This window comes from Gracilinanus agilis, chromosome 1, assembly GCF_016433145.1.
Source record: "Gracilinanus agilis isolate LMUSP501 chromosome 1, AgileGrace, whole genome shotgun sequence".
NCBI classification, from domain to species: domain Eukaryota; kingdom Metazoa; phylum Chordata; class Mammalia; order Didelphimorphia; family Didelphidae; genus Gracilinanus; species Gracilinanus agilis.
Window position 1 is genome coordinate 771,264,787 of NC_058130.1, and position 19,790 is coordinate 771,284,576.

General features: G+C 40.4%; 1 protein-coding gene across 1 annotated transcript in view; it reads left to right on the forward strand.

The window, feature by feature from the left end:
* The window catches only part of CRYBB3 (crystallin beta B3), a 134,827-nt gene extending 115,299 nt beyond the window's left edge, over window positions 1–19,528 (forward strand). Inside the window, exon 6 of the mRNA XM_044685470.1 lies at window positions 19,367–19,528. Coding sequence (XP_044541405.1) covers window positions 19,367–19,528 — 162 coding nt within the window. The remainder of the gene's footprint in view (window positions 1–19,366) is intronic.
* The last annotated feature ends 262 nt before the right edge of the window (window positions 19,529–19,790 follow it).

Below are 19,790 nucleotides of genomic sequence, written 5' to 3' on the forward strand. Positions count from 1 at the left end.
CAAGTCACTTGACCCCCATTGCCCACCCTTACCAATCTTCCACCTATGAGACAATACACCGAAGTACAAGGGTTTAAAAAAAAATTTAAAAAAAATAAATAAATTTATTATATAAATGTATTATATATTATATAAATATTATATTAAAATATATAAAAAATAGAAACCCCAGGAATTCAGCTAGGGAAGGGGAGGCAGTAGCAGCAGAGAGTACCAGGAAAGGGTTCCTTTAGAAGGCGGCATTTGAGCTGAGTTTTAGAGGAAATAGGGGATTCTAAGAGGGGGGAGAACATTTCAGGCAGGCAAAAATGGCATTATATGTAAGGAGCAATGGGAATGCCAGGTTGGCTGAAGCCCCGAGTGTGTGAGGGGTAATATTGTGCAATCAGCCTCCTGGAAAGAGAGGGTGGAGCCAGCTCAGAAAGGAGTTGGGTTCCAAATAGAGAAGATTGAATTTGATCCCAGAAGTAATGATATTTTAGTAAATATATTTAGTAAATAGAAAATTTAGTAAGTAAATGATATTTCAGTAAATATCTCGAGAAGCTGAGTGATATGTACTTTAAGAAAATCCTTTGGCAGTTGGGTGGAGAATGGATCAGAAAAGGGGAGAAACTGGATGCAGGCTGGAAGTCCAATCTGAGACTATGGCACTGGTCCAGGCATGAAGTGATGAAGGTCTCCACCAGGGTGGTGGTTCCTGAGCAGGACAGAGAAGGAAGGCACAGGGGAATACGCAGCAGTTAGTCTGAAGAAGAGCTGAGTGCCTTAGTGGTTTGAAAGCTAGATATGAGCCCACAGCCAGATAATGAACAGGACCTTGGGTCGATTTAAAGGAAGGCTGAACTGATCTAAGGAATTAGGAGATGGCAGTCCTGTTGTACTCTGCCTTGGTCAGGGCACATCTGAAATATTATGTTTACTTCTATTTAATGGAGAAAACAATGGCCCCTCAGGAGAGTCAGGAGGTGGCATGTGCCAGGAAAGTCAAATCATATCATCACCTTGACCACCAAATCAACAAGCATTTATTATGTGCCTACCATGTTCTAGGCATCGTGCCAAGTGCTGGGGACACAAAGAAACACACATACACAATTTCTGCTCTCAAGGAGTTCATAGGCTACCACCACGTCCCCTGAGATTCAAATGGAAATATGCCACAACTCTGAACCCATGATCCTAAGGAATAACAGCGTTCCCATATCACCAGCCCTGCTTTCAGCTTGGCCCCCACAGCCATCACTGAGAAAAGCACTCACTGTGAAAAAGGAATCTGTCTCCTTCATTGCCACCAGCAGCAGCAGCTAATCAGCTTTCACCAATGAGCAAGTAATTCCAAGAGCCCCTGGAAAAGCAAAGTCCCCCAGACTGCTGGTCCTGCTGCCAGCCTATCTGGAAAAGCAACTCCTGTGGAACAGGGGCTAATCATCCCCAACTGCCAACCAGGCAAGCCAGTCTAGCTGAAACAGCAAAGCACCTTGAGGGAGAGATCAGAGGCAGCGGGCCCCAGACAAGTCAAGCCACCCCCATTATCTCTAGCACCACTTTCCTTCAGATCCCAGTGGAGAGAGTTTGGGATCTTTTTTTTTTTTTTTTTTTTAACCCTTAACTTCTGTGTAATGAATGACTCCTAGGTGGAAGAGTGGTAAGGGTGGGCAATGGGGGTCAAGTGACTTGCCCAGGGTCACACAGCTGGGAAGTGTCTGGGGCCAAATTTGAACCCAGGACCTCCCATCTCTAGGCCTGACTCTCAATCCACTGAGCTACCCAGCTGTCCCGAGAGTTTGGGATCTTAAACCTAAAAGCTTAGGGAAGAGCAGGGCCACTCAGAACACTGGTCCTGCTTCCTGGGCCCTACAGACATCACTGAGGGGAGCGATAACTGTAAAGGACCAACGACTGATCCATCGTCACTGACTGGTAGGAAGCTTGGAGGGCGGGTGGGTGCAGGGAGGGAGAGTTGTCAGCACCTTTCAGATCACCAGTCTTGTTTCCAGCCCAGTTCCCACAGCTATCTTTCTGGGAAGCAAACTACTTGGAGATGTGGCCTGACATCTCATGTGAGTGCTACAGACACAGTTACTGAAAATTCAGAAAGTAAAACTTTTGCCACCAAAGTCCTTGGCACCATCATATGGTCTGACATCGGAAAACGACACTTTTTTTTCCCAGTGAAAATGACTTTTTAAAAAATTCTTACCTTCTGTCTTAGAATCATTGCATCAATTCTAAGGCAGAAGAGTGGTAAAGGCTAGGCAAATGGAGTTAGATGACTTGTCCAGGGTCACCTAGTTAGCAGGTATCTGAGGTCAGATTTGAACCCAGGACCTCCTGTCTCCAGGCCTGGTTCTGTAGCCACTGAGCCTCTTAGTTGTTTCTGAAAATGACTTTAAAGTCAAGGTCAAAGAAGGAAGAGGTATTGTGTTTGTTTTGCTCCTACTGCCTAAGGACCATGAGACCTTTCCACCTGCCTGACTCAAGTTTTCTATATGTGATTTCCCCTATTAGAATGTTGAGCTCCTTGAGAATGGGGATTATCATTTTTTTTTGTATGCCCAGTGCTTAATAAATACTTGGTTAATGCTTTTTCATTCATTCATTCCTTTATTCCTACTACATTTTAAGGACACTGGTGAGCTGGTGAGAATCCAGAAGCTGTAAATGATTGAAATTCTTGAGAGGCAGTATTTCTTAACTTTAAGTTAATTTATTAATTGACTGCTCAAGACATGCTAATCTGGTCATTTGATTCTGTCCACAATCTGGAAGGACATTCGTCCTCTGGCACAGGTCTCTCTTTTTGTCTCTCTGTTTCTCTGTCTGACTCTCTGTCTCTGTCTGTCTGTCATATATATCCATCCATATCCCTGGTGAGCTCATGACTCAGTCCCTCCCTTGGATATCTTAAGACATTTCTGATTGGTAAATAGTCACAAACAGAAGGGAATAGCCTTGGGGAAAGTGACCTCAGCAAGACAGTGTGTGATAAACTCAAAGAGCCCAACTTTTGGGACAAAAATCACTATTTGACAAAAACTGCTGGAAAAATTGGAAAACAGGATGGGAGAGATTAGGTTTAGATCAACATCTCACACCCTACACCAAGATAAATTCAGAATGGGTGAATGAAAATATGAAGAAGGAAACTATAAGTAAATTAGGTGAACACAGAATAGTATACTTGTCAGATCTCTGGGAAAGGAAAGATTTTAAAACCAAACAAGGGTTAGAAAAAGTTACAAAATGTAAAATAGATCATTTTGATTACATTAAATTAAAGATTTTGTAAAAACAAAACCAATGCAACCAAAATTAGAAGAGAATCAACAAATTGGGAAAAAATATTTATAATAAAAAACTCTGACAAAGCTCTAATTACTCAAATATATAAGGAGCTAAATCAATTGTACAAGAAAGCTTGATCAATTGTAAAAAAAAAAAAATCAAGCCATTCCCCAACTGATAAATGGGCAAGGGACATGAATAGGCAATTTTCAGATAAAGAAATAAAAGCTATCAATAAACACATGAGAAAGTGTTCTAAATCTCATAATTAGAGAAATGCAAATCAAAACAACTCTGAGGTACCACCTCTCACACCTAGCCGACTGGCTGAAATGACAGCAAAGGAAAGTGATGAATGTTGGAGTGGATGCTGCAAAATTGGGACATTGATACATTGTTGGTGGAGTTGTGAACTGATCCAACCATTCTGGATGGCAATTTGGAACTATGCTCAAAGGGCTTTAAAAGACTGTCTGCTCTTTGATCCAACCATACCACTGCTGGGTTTATACATAACCCAAGGAGATCATAAGGAAAAAGACATGTACAAAAATATTTATAGCTGTGCTCTTTGTAGTGGCAAAAACCTGGAAAATGAGGGTATGCCCTTCAATTGGGGAATGGCTGAACAAATTGTGGTATATCCTGGTGATGGAATACTATTGTGCTCAAAGGAATAACAAACTGGAGGAATTCCATGTAAACTGGAATGACCTCCAGGAATTGATGCAGAGTGAAAGGAACAGAACCAGGAGAAGATTACACCCAGTGACTGATACACTGTGGTAAAAATCGAATGTAATGGACTTCTCTACTAGCAGCAATGCAATGATCCAGGACAATTCTGAGGGACTTATGCGAAAGAACGTTATTCACATTCAGAGGAGGAACTATGGAAGTAGAAACACAGAAGAAAAACAACTGCTTGAACACATGGGTTGATGTGGACATGATTTGGGATGTAGACTCTAAACAACCACCCCAGTGCAACTATTAATAATATGGAACTAGGTCTTGATCAATGACACATGTAAAACCCAATGGAAATACCCATTCGCTATGGGGGAGGGAGAGGGAAGAGGAGAGAAAGAACATGAATCATGTAGTCATGGAAAAATTTTCTAAACAAACAAACAAACAAATAAATAAAGTAAATAATCACAAAGAAAGTAAACTTATTCACCTCAACTCCTCCCTTATTACTTCATCACAAGAGAGGTGTGTCCTTCCTGGGAGCTGGAAGACAACAGCACATTCTACTACATGATGGGATTACCTTCCTTTAATCAAATTCAACACCCCTGCTCAACCCATCTTTAATCAGGGTTCTCAGGGGCAGCTGGGTAGCTCAGTGGATTGAGAGTCAGGCCTAGAGATGGGAGGTCCTGGGTTCAAATCTGGCCTCAGACACTTCCCAGCTGTGTGACCCTGGGCAAGTCACTTGACCCCCATTGCCCACCCTTCCACCTAGGAGCCAATACACAGAAGTTAAGGGTTAAAACAAAAAAAAATAAAAAATGCTAATCAGGGTTCTCTATGGCTGGTCAGCCCTACCCTTAGTCCTTTTTGTCCTAGACAAAGTTGATCTCAACTCATTTTTACAGCCTGGGGGAGAAACTGGATATAGCCTAAGCTTAGAATCATATTGACCTGGGGGAAACTAAAGGGAAAATTATTTCACTCAAAAAAATCACAATTCAATTCTAATTTTCCAATGCCTAAATGATGTATATCTATGTCCTTTGAGGATTCAGGCAAATGAGGAATGGTTCAATTGAAGAAGAGAAGATTCAGGGGGCACATTATAGTTTTTTTGAAGTTTTTTATGGGCTTTCAAACAGAAGGATCAAATTTGTTTTGCTTGGCCCCAGAGGAAGGTATCATGAGCAATGGGTGGAAGGGGAAAGGGAATAAGCATTTATATAGCACCTACTGTGGGTCAGGCACTGTGCTAAGTACTTTTTGCAAATTTTATCTCATTTGACCCTCATAATAATGCTAGGAGGCAGATGCTGTTATTATCTCCATTTTATAATTGAGGAAACTGAGGCAAATGGAAATTAAGTATCTTATCCAGAATCATACAGCTACTAAGTGACTGAGGACAGATTTGAACTATCCATTGTGCCACTTAGCAGAAAGTTGCAAAGAGGCAACTTTAATCTTGATGTTAGGCAAGACTTCTAAGGAGTTGAAGTATCCATAAGTGGATAGGGCTACCTAGAGAGATTTTCTCTGATTGAAGGTACTCAAACAGAGGCTGGATGGCCACTTATTGGACCTGTTATATTGGAGATTCTTTTTCAGAAATCCTGTGTGATTTCTCCCCTCCCCAATACAGACTCATAGGATCATCAGTCTAGAGCTAGAAGGAATGTCAGGAACCATGAAGCCCCATGTCTTCATTTTATAGATGAAGAAACTGAGGACTAGGGAGGCGAAGTGACTTGCCCGAGATGACATAGATCATAGGAAAGAGAGGCAAGTATCTCCATTTCATCCCTAGGTACTTTATAAGATAGATAGATGGATAGATAGATAGATAGATAGATAGATAGATAGATAGATAGATAGATAGATAGATAGATAGATAGAATTATATATGTATAATTCTATCATATGTATATATATATAATTCTATCCATCTATCTATCTATATCTATATATACATACTTAGATGGATGGATTTCTAGACAGAGATACATAGATATGTAGATGGATAGAGACATAGATAAGGAGATACATAGATTTATGGATAGAAAGGTAGATGGAAAGCATGATGGGTAGATGTATAGATAGAATAAGAGATAGATGGACCAATGGCTGGCTGGATAGAATGATAGATAGATAGACTGATGAATCCATAGATGGATGGATGGATAGATGGAGAGATAGATGATACATAGATACATGAATTAATATATGGATATAATGACAGATACATATATACATACAAAGATGGATAGATATATGATATGTAGTTATATAGATGGATGGAGAGAGATATAGAGTACATAGATGGATGGAGAGATAGGTAGATGGATAGAATGATGGATGGATGGATAGAATGATAACTATATAGATTGTTCAATCCATGAATAGATAGATGGAAATATTGATAGATTATACATAGATAGATGGATAAATAGAAAAATGGATAGAATGATAGCAAGATACATATATAGATGTATGGATATATAGAGATATAAATGGATGGAGAAATGGATATAGAGATATATGGATGGATAAATACGGATATGGTTGGATTGATAGGTAGATAATTAGATAGACAGATAGATAGATGGATGGATGGATGGATGAATAGCTGATTAGATAGAACGGTAGATAGACTGATTTATCCATGGCTGGATAATTGGATGGATAGATAGATAGATAGATAGATAGATAGATAGATAGAGGAATAGATAGATAAATAGACAGACAGATGATAACTAGCTCTTACATACCACTTTAAAGTTCCAAATGAACTTTTAAATACCTCATTTGATCTTTTCAAAACTCTCCCTTTCTTATACTGGGTTCTGTAGTTCTTATTATCCTTATTTTACAGGTGAGGAAATTGAGGCTCAGAGCAGTGAAGAAATATGGCCAAAGTCTCATGAAGTGTGGGAAGTAAGAACTTAGCCCTGACTCTCCACAATTCCCACTCCACATTGTAGCTCATAGCATATTTTGCTACTTTTTGTCTATTACAGTTATCTGTGTTTGTTATCTTATTCCTTTGCTAGATTGTAGCTTCCTGAAAGTAAGGGAGACTCTTATTTATTCTCTGTATTTCCTTAAACACCTTCCACAGTGATTGGAATGTGTTCATTTGTGTCTGACTCTTTGTGACCCTGTGGACCAAAATATGCCAAAACTGTTTGTGGGAGTTTCTTGGCAAAGATCCTGGAGTAACTTTCTCCAGTGGATCAAAGCAAACAGAGGTTAAGTGATTGACCCAAGGACCCACAGCTTATCTGAGACAAAACTTGAACTCAGGTCTTCCTGAATTCAGGCCTAGTACCCTATCCACTGGGCCATCTAGCTGCCTCCCATCTGAGTGTGGTAGGTGCCAATTTTTGCATTTTGCTAATTTTTACATTGTCATTGAGAAGCACTCAATGATATTAGCTCTATGATGCCCAGTGGATACTTTCAGATCCTACAGAACTTCATAAAATTTGAAGTGTCCTCTCCAGTCACATGAAAATGGGTGTCAGCCATCCTAAAATGGAGCTAATGTATAACTAAGTTTTAAATGCTTTAAAATTGACCCTGGGGACTAGATTAACTGAAAGAGAGCATTCTAGACCAGACAGTGGCCAGGATTCCCGGACACTTGTGGCCTCCTGCCAAATCCCATATGCTATCCTGCCAGGATGCGAAATACAGGAAATGCAAGATGTGTGTGTGTGTGTGTGTGTGTGTGTGTGTGTGTGTGTGAGTGTTTGCGTGCGTGCACACCCCTGTGCGCAGGATTAATCTGGTATTGTGTCACCAAGACCCAACTAAAACTTCAAGAATATCCTTTCATTGTCTCCCAACCAGAGCCAACTCTTGAGGAGGTGGACATAAGATCTCTAGATTCAAGAAGTTTCTTTCTAGTCTACCCTTTTAAAACAAAATGAAACTTTCATCTGCTTCCTAATGTCTGAAATTCCTTTAATAAGAACAAAACTTTTCAGACCACAATTAGAGAAGCTTTAAAATGCCACATAAATTTTAAAAGAAACCCAACCAAAATAACCTCAACCAAATGAAAACAAATTGTAGGCGAGCCAGCAACTTCAGGGATTTAATATCCCACTAAGGTAAAAACAAATGACTGATACCAGATCCCTTTGCAGAGCAGATTTGATAAGTGGGACAGGGGTAGAAAGGGGAGGAGTTACTTGCACCCTTTTCATTTTACAGAAGAGGCTAGTGGGATTAAATAACTTCTCCAAGGTTACATAATGACCCACATAGAAGACAGAACTCTGACTAGGGCTCAGATCTCCTGAAATCTGGTCTGAGGGCTCTTTTGATGGTATTTTGGAATCTTCCTGCCACTTTAAATAGCAGCAGTCATTAGCATTATTCAACACAGACCATAGTGCCATGTATGGAGTAGACACAGTTAACTGAATTTCCTTGTAAGGCTGTCAATTGATAAAAATGTAAGTTACATACATGGCTGGACTCATATACTAAATGAAGCAAGATAGATCTATATTGAACACAGCCTCACTGTGAAAAAATTACAAGACTAGTCCACAACTTTCATTTAAAAAAATTTTATTTTAATTAAAACTTAAAAAAATTAAAAATTTTATTAAAAACTTTTAAAAACAACTTTAACAATTCCTAGGGATAGGTAGGTGGTGCAGTGGGTAGAGCTCTAGGCTTGCAATCAGGAAAACCTATCTTTTTTTTCCCTTTAAAACTTTACCTTCCACCTTAGAATCAATACAATATTCCAAGGCAGAAGAGTAATAAGGGCTATCAATGGGAGTTAAGTGACCTACCTAGGGCCACACAGCTAGGAAGTATCTGAGGTCCATGACCTCCCATTTCTAGGCCTGGCTCTCAATCCACTGAGCTATCCAACAGCTTCTACACCCATCTTCCTTAGTTCAAATCCAGCCTCAGATACTTACAGGCTATGTGATTCTGGGCAAGTTACTTCACCCTGTTTGCCTCAGTTTCCCCATCTATAAAGTGAGCTGGAGAAGGAAATGGCTAAATACTCCAGTATCTTTGCCAAGAAAATCCCAAAAGAGTTATACACAATTTAAATGGCTGGACCACAGCTAATGCATTATTTTCTTTCTTTACTTCCCCTCTCCTAGAAAACAAAAACAAAACAAAAATTAAACCCTTATAACATTTAAGCAAAAAAAATTCATTTGGGGTCCATTTCCAAAAATGTTTGTCTCGTTTTGCATGCTTAGACCACTCTGTCTTCATCAGGAAGTATTGAATATTTATTGTTGGTCCTCTGGAATTAGTATTACACTAGCTGACAGGCTTCTGACTGGAGGCTAATGAGACAGAGAGTTGAGTAATATAGCAAGGCTTTATTGTGGGAAGGGGAGAGGGAGAGGAAGGGAGAGCAAGGGAGGAGTCCAAAACCAGTAGATGGCTAGGGGTCTCCACCTGAGTGGAGAAGGGGGCCACCTTTTATAGAGTGGTGGTCTGGGATGAGGTAACCTGGGTTGTCTCTATTGGGCAAAATTGGGGTACTTGTGTCCAGATGATTGGATATCCCTAAGTGGGTTGGCTTTGGGGATGGGGGCTTTTGGCTCCCAGGCTTGTATAGTCCTTAGTATGATACATACAACGTAAGTCCAGAACATCAATCCCTCATGGATTTATCAGGTCACAGCATGGGGAAGTAACAGTGCCCTATGAAGTGTAATTACTGGCTTTGTTCTGGAGTTCCAGCAGGTACAGGGGAAGCGGGGCACTGTTGGTCTTGGTAGGGATTGAGGAAAGGGGAGCTTTGGTCCTAGGATCTATCAATTAGGACTGGTCTTTATGTTGATGAGAGTTTTTGAGACTTTCAAAATTATTCACTTTGACATTGTCATAATGTACATTGTTTTCCTGGTTCTGTTTACTTCACTCTTAATCAATTCATACAAGTCTTCCTAGGTTTCTCCGAAACTGCCTCTTCAGTCATTTCTTTAAGTTCAACAGAATTCCATTTCCTTCATCTACAATAATTTGCATAGTCATTCTTCAACTGATGAGCATTCCCTCAACTTTTATTTTAAAAAAAACAACCCTATTGATAATATATTTTAACACTATCTTCATTTAAAAAATATATCCCTTCCTTGCCCAGAAAGTTAAGGTGACACAATGGAAAGAGTTAGGCCTGGAGTCATAAAAATTTGAGTTCGAATCTATCCTTGGATATTTACTAGCTGTGTGAACCTGGGCAAGTCACTTAACTTCTGCCTCAGGCTGCTCAATTGTCGGATGGGTATGATAATATCCCCTACTTGCCAGAGTTGTTTGTGAAGATCAAATGAGACAATATTTGCAGTGTTTAGTATAGTTCCTGACACAGTAGTGCTTATATAAATATTCTTTCATTCCTTTGTTACAAAGAATAAAAAATGTAGGAGTGAGTGGGAAGAAAGCAGCTCATCAAAATCAATACATGACCTGAGTCCAAGATTATAAGCAATGTTACACCATATGGTGAACCCCCAGGAAGGGGGGTGTTACCAGGTTGCCCAAGGAAGGGAAGACAAGCCCAGATCTGAAAAATTGTTCAGTAGTTTTAGCTGAGTACAACTTTTTGTAACCCCACTTGGGTTTTATCGGTAAAGATACTGGAGTGGTTTGCCATTTCCTTTTCTAGCTCATTTTACCATTGGGGAAACTGAGGCAAACAGGGTGAAGGGACTTGCCCAGGTTCGCACAGCTAGTAAGTATCTGAGGCCAGATTTGGACTCATGAAGATGTCTTCCTGACTCCAGGTCCAGTGCTCTATCCATTTAACCACTTTGTTGCCTTAGGTCTGAAAAACAGAGCAGGTTAACATTTCCATGATGATCTATATTGGGATCTGTCCTGTGAGTGGCCACTGTTCTTCCAGTCTGTGTGAGTTAGGAAAACTGAGACTCAACAAAAGGGTGGAGGGAAAAGGGAGGGAATGTCTTCTTGACTCTTCTGAAGAATGAGTCAAATTTACTAAATAGCATTCGGTTCCTTATTCTGTGGTTGATCTTTACATTTACATAATTGGAATCCTGTATGCTGGGTTCTGCTTACTTTGTATCAGTTCATGGAAGTCTTTGCATGCTTATTTGCATTCATCGTAATCCCCTTACCTTGCAATAATATTCTGTTTCATTCTTGTCTCACACTTTGTTTGGTCCTTTCCTGAGCAAAGGATATGTATTTTGCTTCCAAAAAAGTCCTGCCATAAATATTTTGGTGTGTACTTTTCTTTCCTTTTTTTTTTTTTTTTTTTTTTTTTAGGTATATGCCTAATAGTGAGATTTCTGGATTAAAGGGATAGGGCAATTTTAGTCATTTTTTTTTTAACCCTTACCTTCCATCTTGGAGTTAATACTGTGTATTGGCTCCAAGGCAGAGGAGTAGTAAGGGTAGGCAATGAGGGTCAAGTGACTTGCCCAGGGTCACACAGCTGGGCAGTGTCTGAGGCCAGATTTGAACCCAGGACCTCTCCTCTCTAGGCCTGGTTCTCAATCCACTGAGCTACCCAGCTGCCCCCTTAGTCATGTTCTTAGCATAATTTCAACTTTCTTTCCAGAATGGTTGGACCAACTAACAGCTCCATCAATAGCATATTAGCCTGTTTGTTTTTCTAACAACTTCTCCAACACTAACTTTTCCTATCTTTTGTCATCTTTGCCCATTTGCTGGGTGTGACATGAACTTCTGAGGTGTTTTGAAATGTGGGTTTCTTATTATGAATTATTTGAAGCAATCTTTTGTATGGTCCCTTAACCATGTTTGCCTCAGTTTCCTCAGCTGTAAAATGAGCTAGAGAAGGAAATGGCAAACTGCTCCAATATCTCTACCAAGAAAACACCAAATGGGGTCATGAAGAGTTGACCACAATTGAAAAAAGACTGATCAACAATTCCATATGGTCTTTAACTGTAATTCTTTTAAAGAACTTTTTACTCAGCAGGCCTAGAGATGGGAGGTCCTGGGTTCCAATCTCAACACTTCCTAGCTTTGTGACCCTGGAAAAGTCAATTAACCCCATTGATTCTAACACAGAAAAAAAAAAGTTGTGTGTGTGTGTGTGTTTTTTTAAAAGAACTTTTCATTCAGATCTAGAAATAGAGGGAGCCATTTTTCCTGGAAATGAACTTTTAAGTGAATATTTTGTGATTGTAGAGAAATTTTCTGTACCACCAGATAGTTTATTGTATTGCTATATATGGAATAAAACTATGAAATAATTAAAAATAGGAAATTTTCATTCATATTCTTTTTGGTCCACAACTTTTAGGGAAAAAAAAGATTTACTAATTAAAAAAATTTAAATTTATAAAGGGCTTTGAACCATTTCTACATTACAATTGAAAGCGTTTTGTGACTGTGTACATGACTGCAATTAAGAGTGTCTCTGAAAAAATGACATGAAAAATTCCTTCTATGATTTCAATAAGTCAGTAGAATTTGAGACCAAGCTAAGAACTGATCTTCTTTTGGAGATGTTTACTACTAAGAGAAACATACATCAATTTTTGTTTTTTGATAGAAAGAAAATTATATCAAGAAATAAAATGTTAAAAGAAATGAAAAAAAATATTCACATGACCTAGTTATGGTACTGTTTAAAAGAAAAATCAAATTTCCCTTAGAAGGAACTGATTCAGCTGGTTGCTGTATTTCCTGGTTTTTTGACACTAAGTATTTACTTGAGAATCTTCACATTGATTTTTAAAAAATGGTTCAACAGAGCTCCTGAGAATGACATCTCTGGCTTTTATACTTGAGCTATTCTAGGCTATTAAGAGACGGCAACAAATAAAGCCCAGAATCTTAAAATAAGGCAAGCACTTCAGCAAGTTTTTAACTTTCAGCTATTGTGAAATGGAATTTTGCATCGATCTTTGTAGAAAACTCTTGAAAGCCTGTATTTTTAGAAATATCTAGATGGTAATGGCAAATAGATTCCCTGCCCCTCTCTCTCTCCATTTCTTATTTATTATTATTTTTTAAATCCAGACCTATGATTTCTTCTGTTTAGGGAATTCCTGGGATAAGAAAAACCCTCCGCCAATGAGCTTTGACAACTGTTTATCAAATTATAGTTTTAGAGAGTTGCAAGGATTTGAGAAATAGAGAGGTTAAGTGATTTGACTTGACACACAGCGAATAACAGTAGAGATGGGATTTGAACTCTAGTCAGCCTTCTAGCCACTACACCAAGCTTCTTTCTCTTCTCCTGATACTTCATTCATTCATTCATTCATTCATTCATTCATTCATTCATTCATTCATNTTCTCCTGATCATTCATTCATTCATTCATTCATTCATTCATTCATTCATTCATTCATCCACCCATTCATCCATTTGTTTGTTTGTTTGTTTGTTTGTTTTGTTTGTTTTTGAGCCCTTATCTTCTGTGTCTTGGCTTCTAGGTGGAAGAGTGGTAAGGGTGGGCAATGGGGTCAGGTGACTTGCCCAGGGTCACATAGCTGGGAAGTGTCTGAGGACAGATTTGAACCTAGGACCTCTGGTTTCTAGGCCCGACTCTCAATCCACTGAGCTACCCAGCCGCCCCATCTCATGACACTTTAAACAAAATAGCTTCAGAGAGTACAAACAGCATAAATCTGAAGCCTTTTACATCTACTCAAAATTATTTTGAAGGAGGCAAAATTAGGTAAATGCCAACCAGTTACTCTTTGTTTCTTCTGTTCTTTGAAATGATTTCATTGGGGTGGAGTGAGGTGTGCATATGTGGGTATCAGGCAGTCTGCAATGACTTCAGAGCTGTTATTGTATTCTTTTGTTCAATTGTGGATCAGGAGGGCATGAAATGCAGTTTGGCAATAGAGGCTCAGGAGGGAGAAAGAGAAGGGGACTAGAATGGACAGGAACTCATCCACTTCCAGTATGAAAAGCAGACTTCTCAAATATACCTGTGATCTCCTCCAAATGGATACGCTGCAGCCTTGTAGGCTGCAAACTGTAAGTCCTCCCCATCCTGTGAAATTCTGGTCCATGTACTCAAGGGTAATGAATGGTGTAATCTGATTTAAAGGGTGGGGAAGTTTCACTTAAAGGGTGAAGGACAAAATGTTGGTCTAATTGTTCCCTCCTCTCTAAGGGCAACTGGTGGTATTTATAACTTTCCATCCCTTTTGGTCAGCCCTGATTTCTAATAATAACAATCTCTTGTTCAGGGGTGGGGGGTAGGGAGGAAGAGATTTTTTGATCTTGAAGAATGACTAATGACCAATGGTCTAATCCAGCATTTTGCAGTCAACAGACTCTGTGCCATTTCACATAAAAAAGTGACTGATTTATTTTGCTCTTTAAAATTGACAGATGAGGAAACCAAGGCATCAGAGATTCCATATGTGTCAAAATACACATTATAGCAATTTTATGCATGGAAATAGGATTAATTTCCTCTTTTTATGACCTCAAAATGATCAAAAACTTCCTTTTCTTCTTGGCTGGTATTAGTCAATTCTGTCCATAAATATTTCAAGGGTCCAAGTATTCCATGATCATAACAATTTGGGAAATGCTGAACTTGTCAATATGTGTTCCTGCCCATTAGGCTGTGAGCTCCTAGTAGGGTCTTTTTAAAAAATTATTATTATAATTATTATTTTTTTTAAACTCTTACCTTCCATCTTGGAGACAATACTGTGTATTGAGTGGTAAGGGGAGGCAATGGAGGTCAAGTGACTTGCCTAGGGTCACACAGCTGGGAAATGTCTAAGGCTGAATTTGAACCTAGGACCTCCCATCTCTAGGCCTGGTTCTCAGTCCACTGAGCTACCCAGCTTCCTAGGGTCTTTTTAAAAATACACTTACCTTCCATCTTAGAGTCAATACTGAATATCAGTTTTAAGACAGAATAACATTAAGGGCTGTACAATTGGAGTTAAGTGACTTACTTCCCCAGGGTCATACCACTAGGAAATATCTGATGCCAGATTTGAATCCAGATCCTCCAGAATCTAGTCCTGGCACTCCATCTACTCGACTACCTAGCTGCCCCTATCTATTGCCTTTCTAGCCTCAACTCTTAGCACAGTACCTGGGTCAAAGTGGTGCTTTCTAGTTGTTTCAGTCATGTTTGACTCTGTGACCCAATTTGGGATTTTCTTGGCAAAGACACTGCCATGGTTTGCCATTTCCTTCTCCATTTACAGATGAAGAAACTGAGGCAAACAGGGTAAAATGATTTGCCCAGGATCACACAGCTAATAAATGTCTGAGGCTAGATTTGAACTCAGGGAAGATGTTTTCCTGACTGTAGACCCTTTGCTCTATCCACTGCACCGCTTGCCATAGATGTTTGATAAATACATACTGACTGACTGAAACATGAGAATGAAAAGGAGAAAAGGAGAAAAATTTGAACTAAGAAATGGGAGAAGAGAGGAAAATGATTATTTCATCAACTTAGCTGGGGGGTGAATCAAGATCCCAAAGTCTTGCTGCTTACGTTCCTGGTAAGTAGAGGCATACATTTATTAGATTATCTCTTCTGGTGAATGAACAGGGTAAGGACAGAAACATCCCAAGATATGGTGAGAAAAATGGATTGCTAACTTTTTTTTAAAAAACCTTTACCTTTACTTTGTTTGATTAGTGTCCTGTGCTTTGTGAATTCTTGGCAAAGATATTGGAGTGATTTGTTATTTCTTTCTCCAGATCATTTGACAGCTAAGGAAACTGAGGTAGACAGGATAAATGACTTGTCCAAGGTCATACAGCTAGTAAATAACTGAGACTGGATTTGAAATCAGGTCTTCCTGATTCCAAGCCCAGTATTCTAACCATAGTGCCACCTAGTTGCCCCATCTATGAAAGTACTTTGTAATAATAACTAATATTTATATAGCACCTATTATCTGTCAAGCCCTGTGCTAAGTAAATTATAAATTTCATTTGATCCTCACAATAACACTGTGTGGTAGGTAATTATTATCCCCATTTTACAGATGGTTTCAAATGATTTGTCCAAGGACACACAAATAGTATCTGAGGCTGGATTTGAACTCATCTTCCAGGCTCATGACTCTATCCACTGAACCACTTAACTCCCTCATTTTTTTTTTAAACCCTTGTACTTTGGTGTATTGTCTCATAGGTGGAAGATTGGTAAAGGTGGGCAATGGGGGTCAAGTGACTTGCCCAGGGTCACACAGCTGGGAAGTGGCTGAGGCCGGCTTTGAACCTAGGACCTCCCGTCTCTAGGCCTGGCTCTCACTCCACTGAGCTACCCAGCTGCCTCAACTCCCTCATTTTTAAAGTGCTAAAATAAGGAGAGTTCTCAATACTGCTTTACTGGGAAAATTTATCTCTTACAGACCTTGATAATCTATCATATATCTATTCTTATATCTATGCAAAAATGCTGATAGGTGATGGAGATGTTATTGTTCTCTTTTTTCTCTCCTCCATATCTTCATCTTATTTGTCTCATTTTCTTTCCTTCCTCTTTCTGTCACTTTTTCTGTCTCTCTTCCTCTCTTTTCTCATTCTCTCTTTTCTCTCGTTAACTGTCTTCTTCCCCCCCTCATTTTTTCATTCTCTTCTCCTTTTCTCTCTTCCCTGCTCTTCTCATTCTTTTTCTCACTGTCTCTCTCACTCTTTCTCTCCCTTCCCCCTCATATTCTCTTTCTCTCTTTCCTTGTCTCTCTTCCATCCCTTTTTCTCCATTCTCTTTTTTTCTCAATCTGTTTCCCTTCCCCCCCTCATTTTCTCTCTCTCCCCTTTCTCAAATTCTCTGTCTCCCTCCCTATGTTTTTCATTCCAATGTATTCCTGCCTAGCCAAATCCAGCACTCCTTTCCACACCCCTTTCTGCTTACCACACAGGCAAAGCTGCATCTAGAACTTGAGCAATCATTGATAAAACCAGCCAATCCTGATTGTGATAGTGGGGAGGGGCAGAAATTGTAGCAGCACAGAGCAAAGCCAGACACTGGCTTTTATTGATTTATCTTGCATCCTCTGTCCAATGTTATATTATGAGATGAAATTCTAAAAATTTGAATTTTGGGCCTTTTTGATTTCTGATGGACTGATTCATGTCTTTAAAAAAGCTAAGTTGTTTAGAGAAAGATGACTGGACACTAAATACTTGGATATTCTATGCAGATAAGACATTTTGGAGGAATGAAGAATGAATTTGTTCCTTTAATTCATTAACATCCAGATTGGATATAGAGTTTGCAGAGACATGTTTGCACTGGACCAGCATTTATCTTAATTGGTTAATATGTGTATCTGCTGCAGTCAATGTCAAAGAAATTGTTCAGGGGGCAGCTGGATAGCTTAGTGGATTAAGAGTCAGGCCTAGAGATGAGAGGTCCTAAGTTCAAATCTGGCCTCAGACACTTCCCAGCTGTGTGACCCTGGGCAAGTCACTTGACCCCCATTGCCTACCTTTACCACTCTTCTAACTAGAATCCAATACACAGAAGTTAAGGGTTTAAAATAAAAAATAAAAAAAATAATAAATTGTTTATATATCAATTGAGAAATAAGCAGATTGAACTGTGAAGTTTGCCACAGAAAGAAGAGTTGGATTCTGAGAGAACCAGCGGACTTTTTCAGACCATTATTCCAATATTTTGAATTGACCATTTCCTCCTTTTTTTTCTACTGAAATTACAATTTTACCTTCACTGGGGCCAGAAAACTCCAGTGGTAGCAACCAAAGGACACTCCTACTAACAAAACCAAACAATCTTAGATGAATGCCACCGAAACTGGGACAAATCTCAGTGGCTGGACACACCTTCACTTTGTAGCTACTATACCTCATGTGATCAAACTATGTGATTAAAAACATGATATGCCTCAATTAGATTTGTTTGGAGATCTCTAAGCAGTTTCTGCTCCCTCCTTTTAAGTCTAGCAAACCCAGTGCTCTGTCTGGGATGAAGGGATAGCTTTCCTCAGCCAGGGAGATTTTTTTCTTATCTCTAAGATTTTTTAAATTCTAAGTAAATTGAGAGAGGAGAGGGGCTGCCTGAAGGCATCTTGCCTGGGACATATTTTTGGAGTCAACCTCAAGTATAGTAGGTGATGCTAAAAGGAGATAACTGTAAAAGTCTGACCTCACTACTAAGGGAGGCCTTGGGAGGAGCTTGGGGCTCTGCTCTCCAGCCCTACAAATAGAAGGGAGAGGAAACTGAGTATTGAGATGCTATCAAGGCTAAATCACTTTCCAGGATGGTTTCAGGTGATGAATTTATCTTGGGGAAATAGATGGGGTTCACAGAACAGCTTTTGGCAAATCAGAACCATCTGGAATAGATGGTCTCATAATTCCCTTTCAGAGGTAAATATATTCTCTCTCTTTGGGTCTGGGATTTCCCTTTTGTACAATGAGAATTTTATTCTTGGTGATGATCTCTTAAAATCCCTGCTAGCTTCAAGTCTGTAATTCCTGATCTTGCCACACTATATTGCCCTCCACCAACCTGATCCACCTACACTGGCCACGTAAGAATGTCTGGACACTCCATTTCCAGACTTGGTATTGGTCGTCTCCCATAGCTGGAATGCTCTCCCTCCACACTTTGACCCTTTAAGAGCTTCTTTTTCTTTAAGACAGTCCAAAGCTCTCTTACAAGATTTTCCTCTTTCCTCCTTGAAGTTGCTAGTCTCCTTCCAGTCTCTCTGTATGAATTTTGTATGTACATAGTTATTTACATGCCACTTCCCCCAGAAGACTGGGAGTTCTTCGAGGGAAGGGGCTTTTGTTTGATTTACCTCTTTGTATTTCTAGGGCTTTGGCACAAAGTGCTTAATAAATGCTTGTTCACTAGATCTGACTGTTTACTTTGTCATTGCACATTTAGGAGATCGCTGGGGCAAACCATTTAATGTTTCTGGGCCTTACTTTACACATCTGCTTAAAATGGGAGGTTAGAAAGTTCCATGAACTGGGACCAGGCTTTCCTCCCTTTGGCCAGCTGTTTCTCCTAGGTACACAGCATCGGTGGTCTATGGTCATTTCCAGCTCTAGAGCCAAGATCCCAAGACTTTGGGCTGATGGGGGTGGGATGGGAGACGGGGCTCATCGGCATGCTGCAGGGTCGGCCTCCAGGGTCCCTTCCAGCTGAAGAGTGCCTGATCCTATGACTTTGGGCCAGTGCCTTTTCCTCTTCACTTCAGTTTCTTCCTTTGTATAAGGGGAGGGCTGCCCTCACAAGTCCATTTCAGCTTTAGAGCCATAATCCCATGACCTTGGGGGAGTCCCTCCAACTTCCCACACCTTAGTTTTCCCTCAGAGCTACCCTTTGGGGTTCCTTCCAGCTCTAGAGCCAAGAGGCTCTTGGAGGAGTCCCTTCCCCTCCCCCGGGCTCAGTTTCCCCTCAGGCTGCCCTCTAGGACGGCGGCGGGGTGGGGGAAATGCAGCAGGAGGGGTGGACCGACGGCAGTCTCGGGCGCTGCAGCATCAGCACCAGCATCCGCAGCGACTTCACGACAGCAACATCAGCACCAGCAGCACCGGACTTGGGGCGGGCGGGGCGCACGCCCTGTGACCGTTAGCAGCGGGCGGGGGAGGAGAAGGAAGAGGAGGCGGAGGCGGAAGGGCGCCCCCGGGCGGGATCACGGCGCGGCGCAGCGCGGTGGCTGCGACGGGTCCTGGGCGCGGGCGCGCGCGCGGGTGAGGGCCAGGGNGGATAAATAGTGTGTGTGTGTGTGTGTGTGTGTGTGTGTGTGTGTGTGTGTGTGTGTCTGTTTTCAGAGGAATTGGAAGAGGAAACAGTCACTTTTTTTCTCCCTTTAGTGTGGCTATCATTAGGGATAT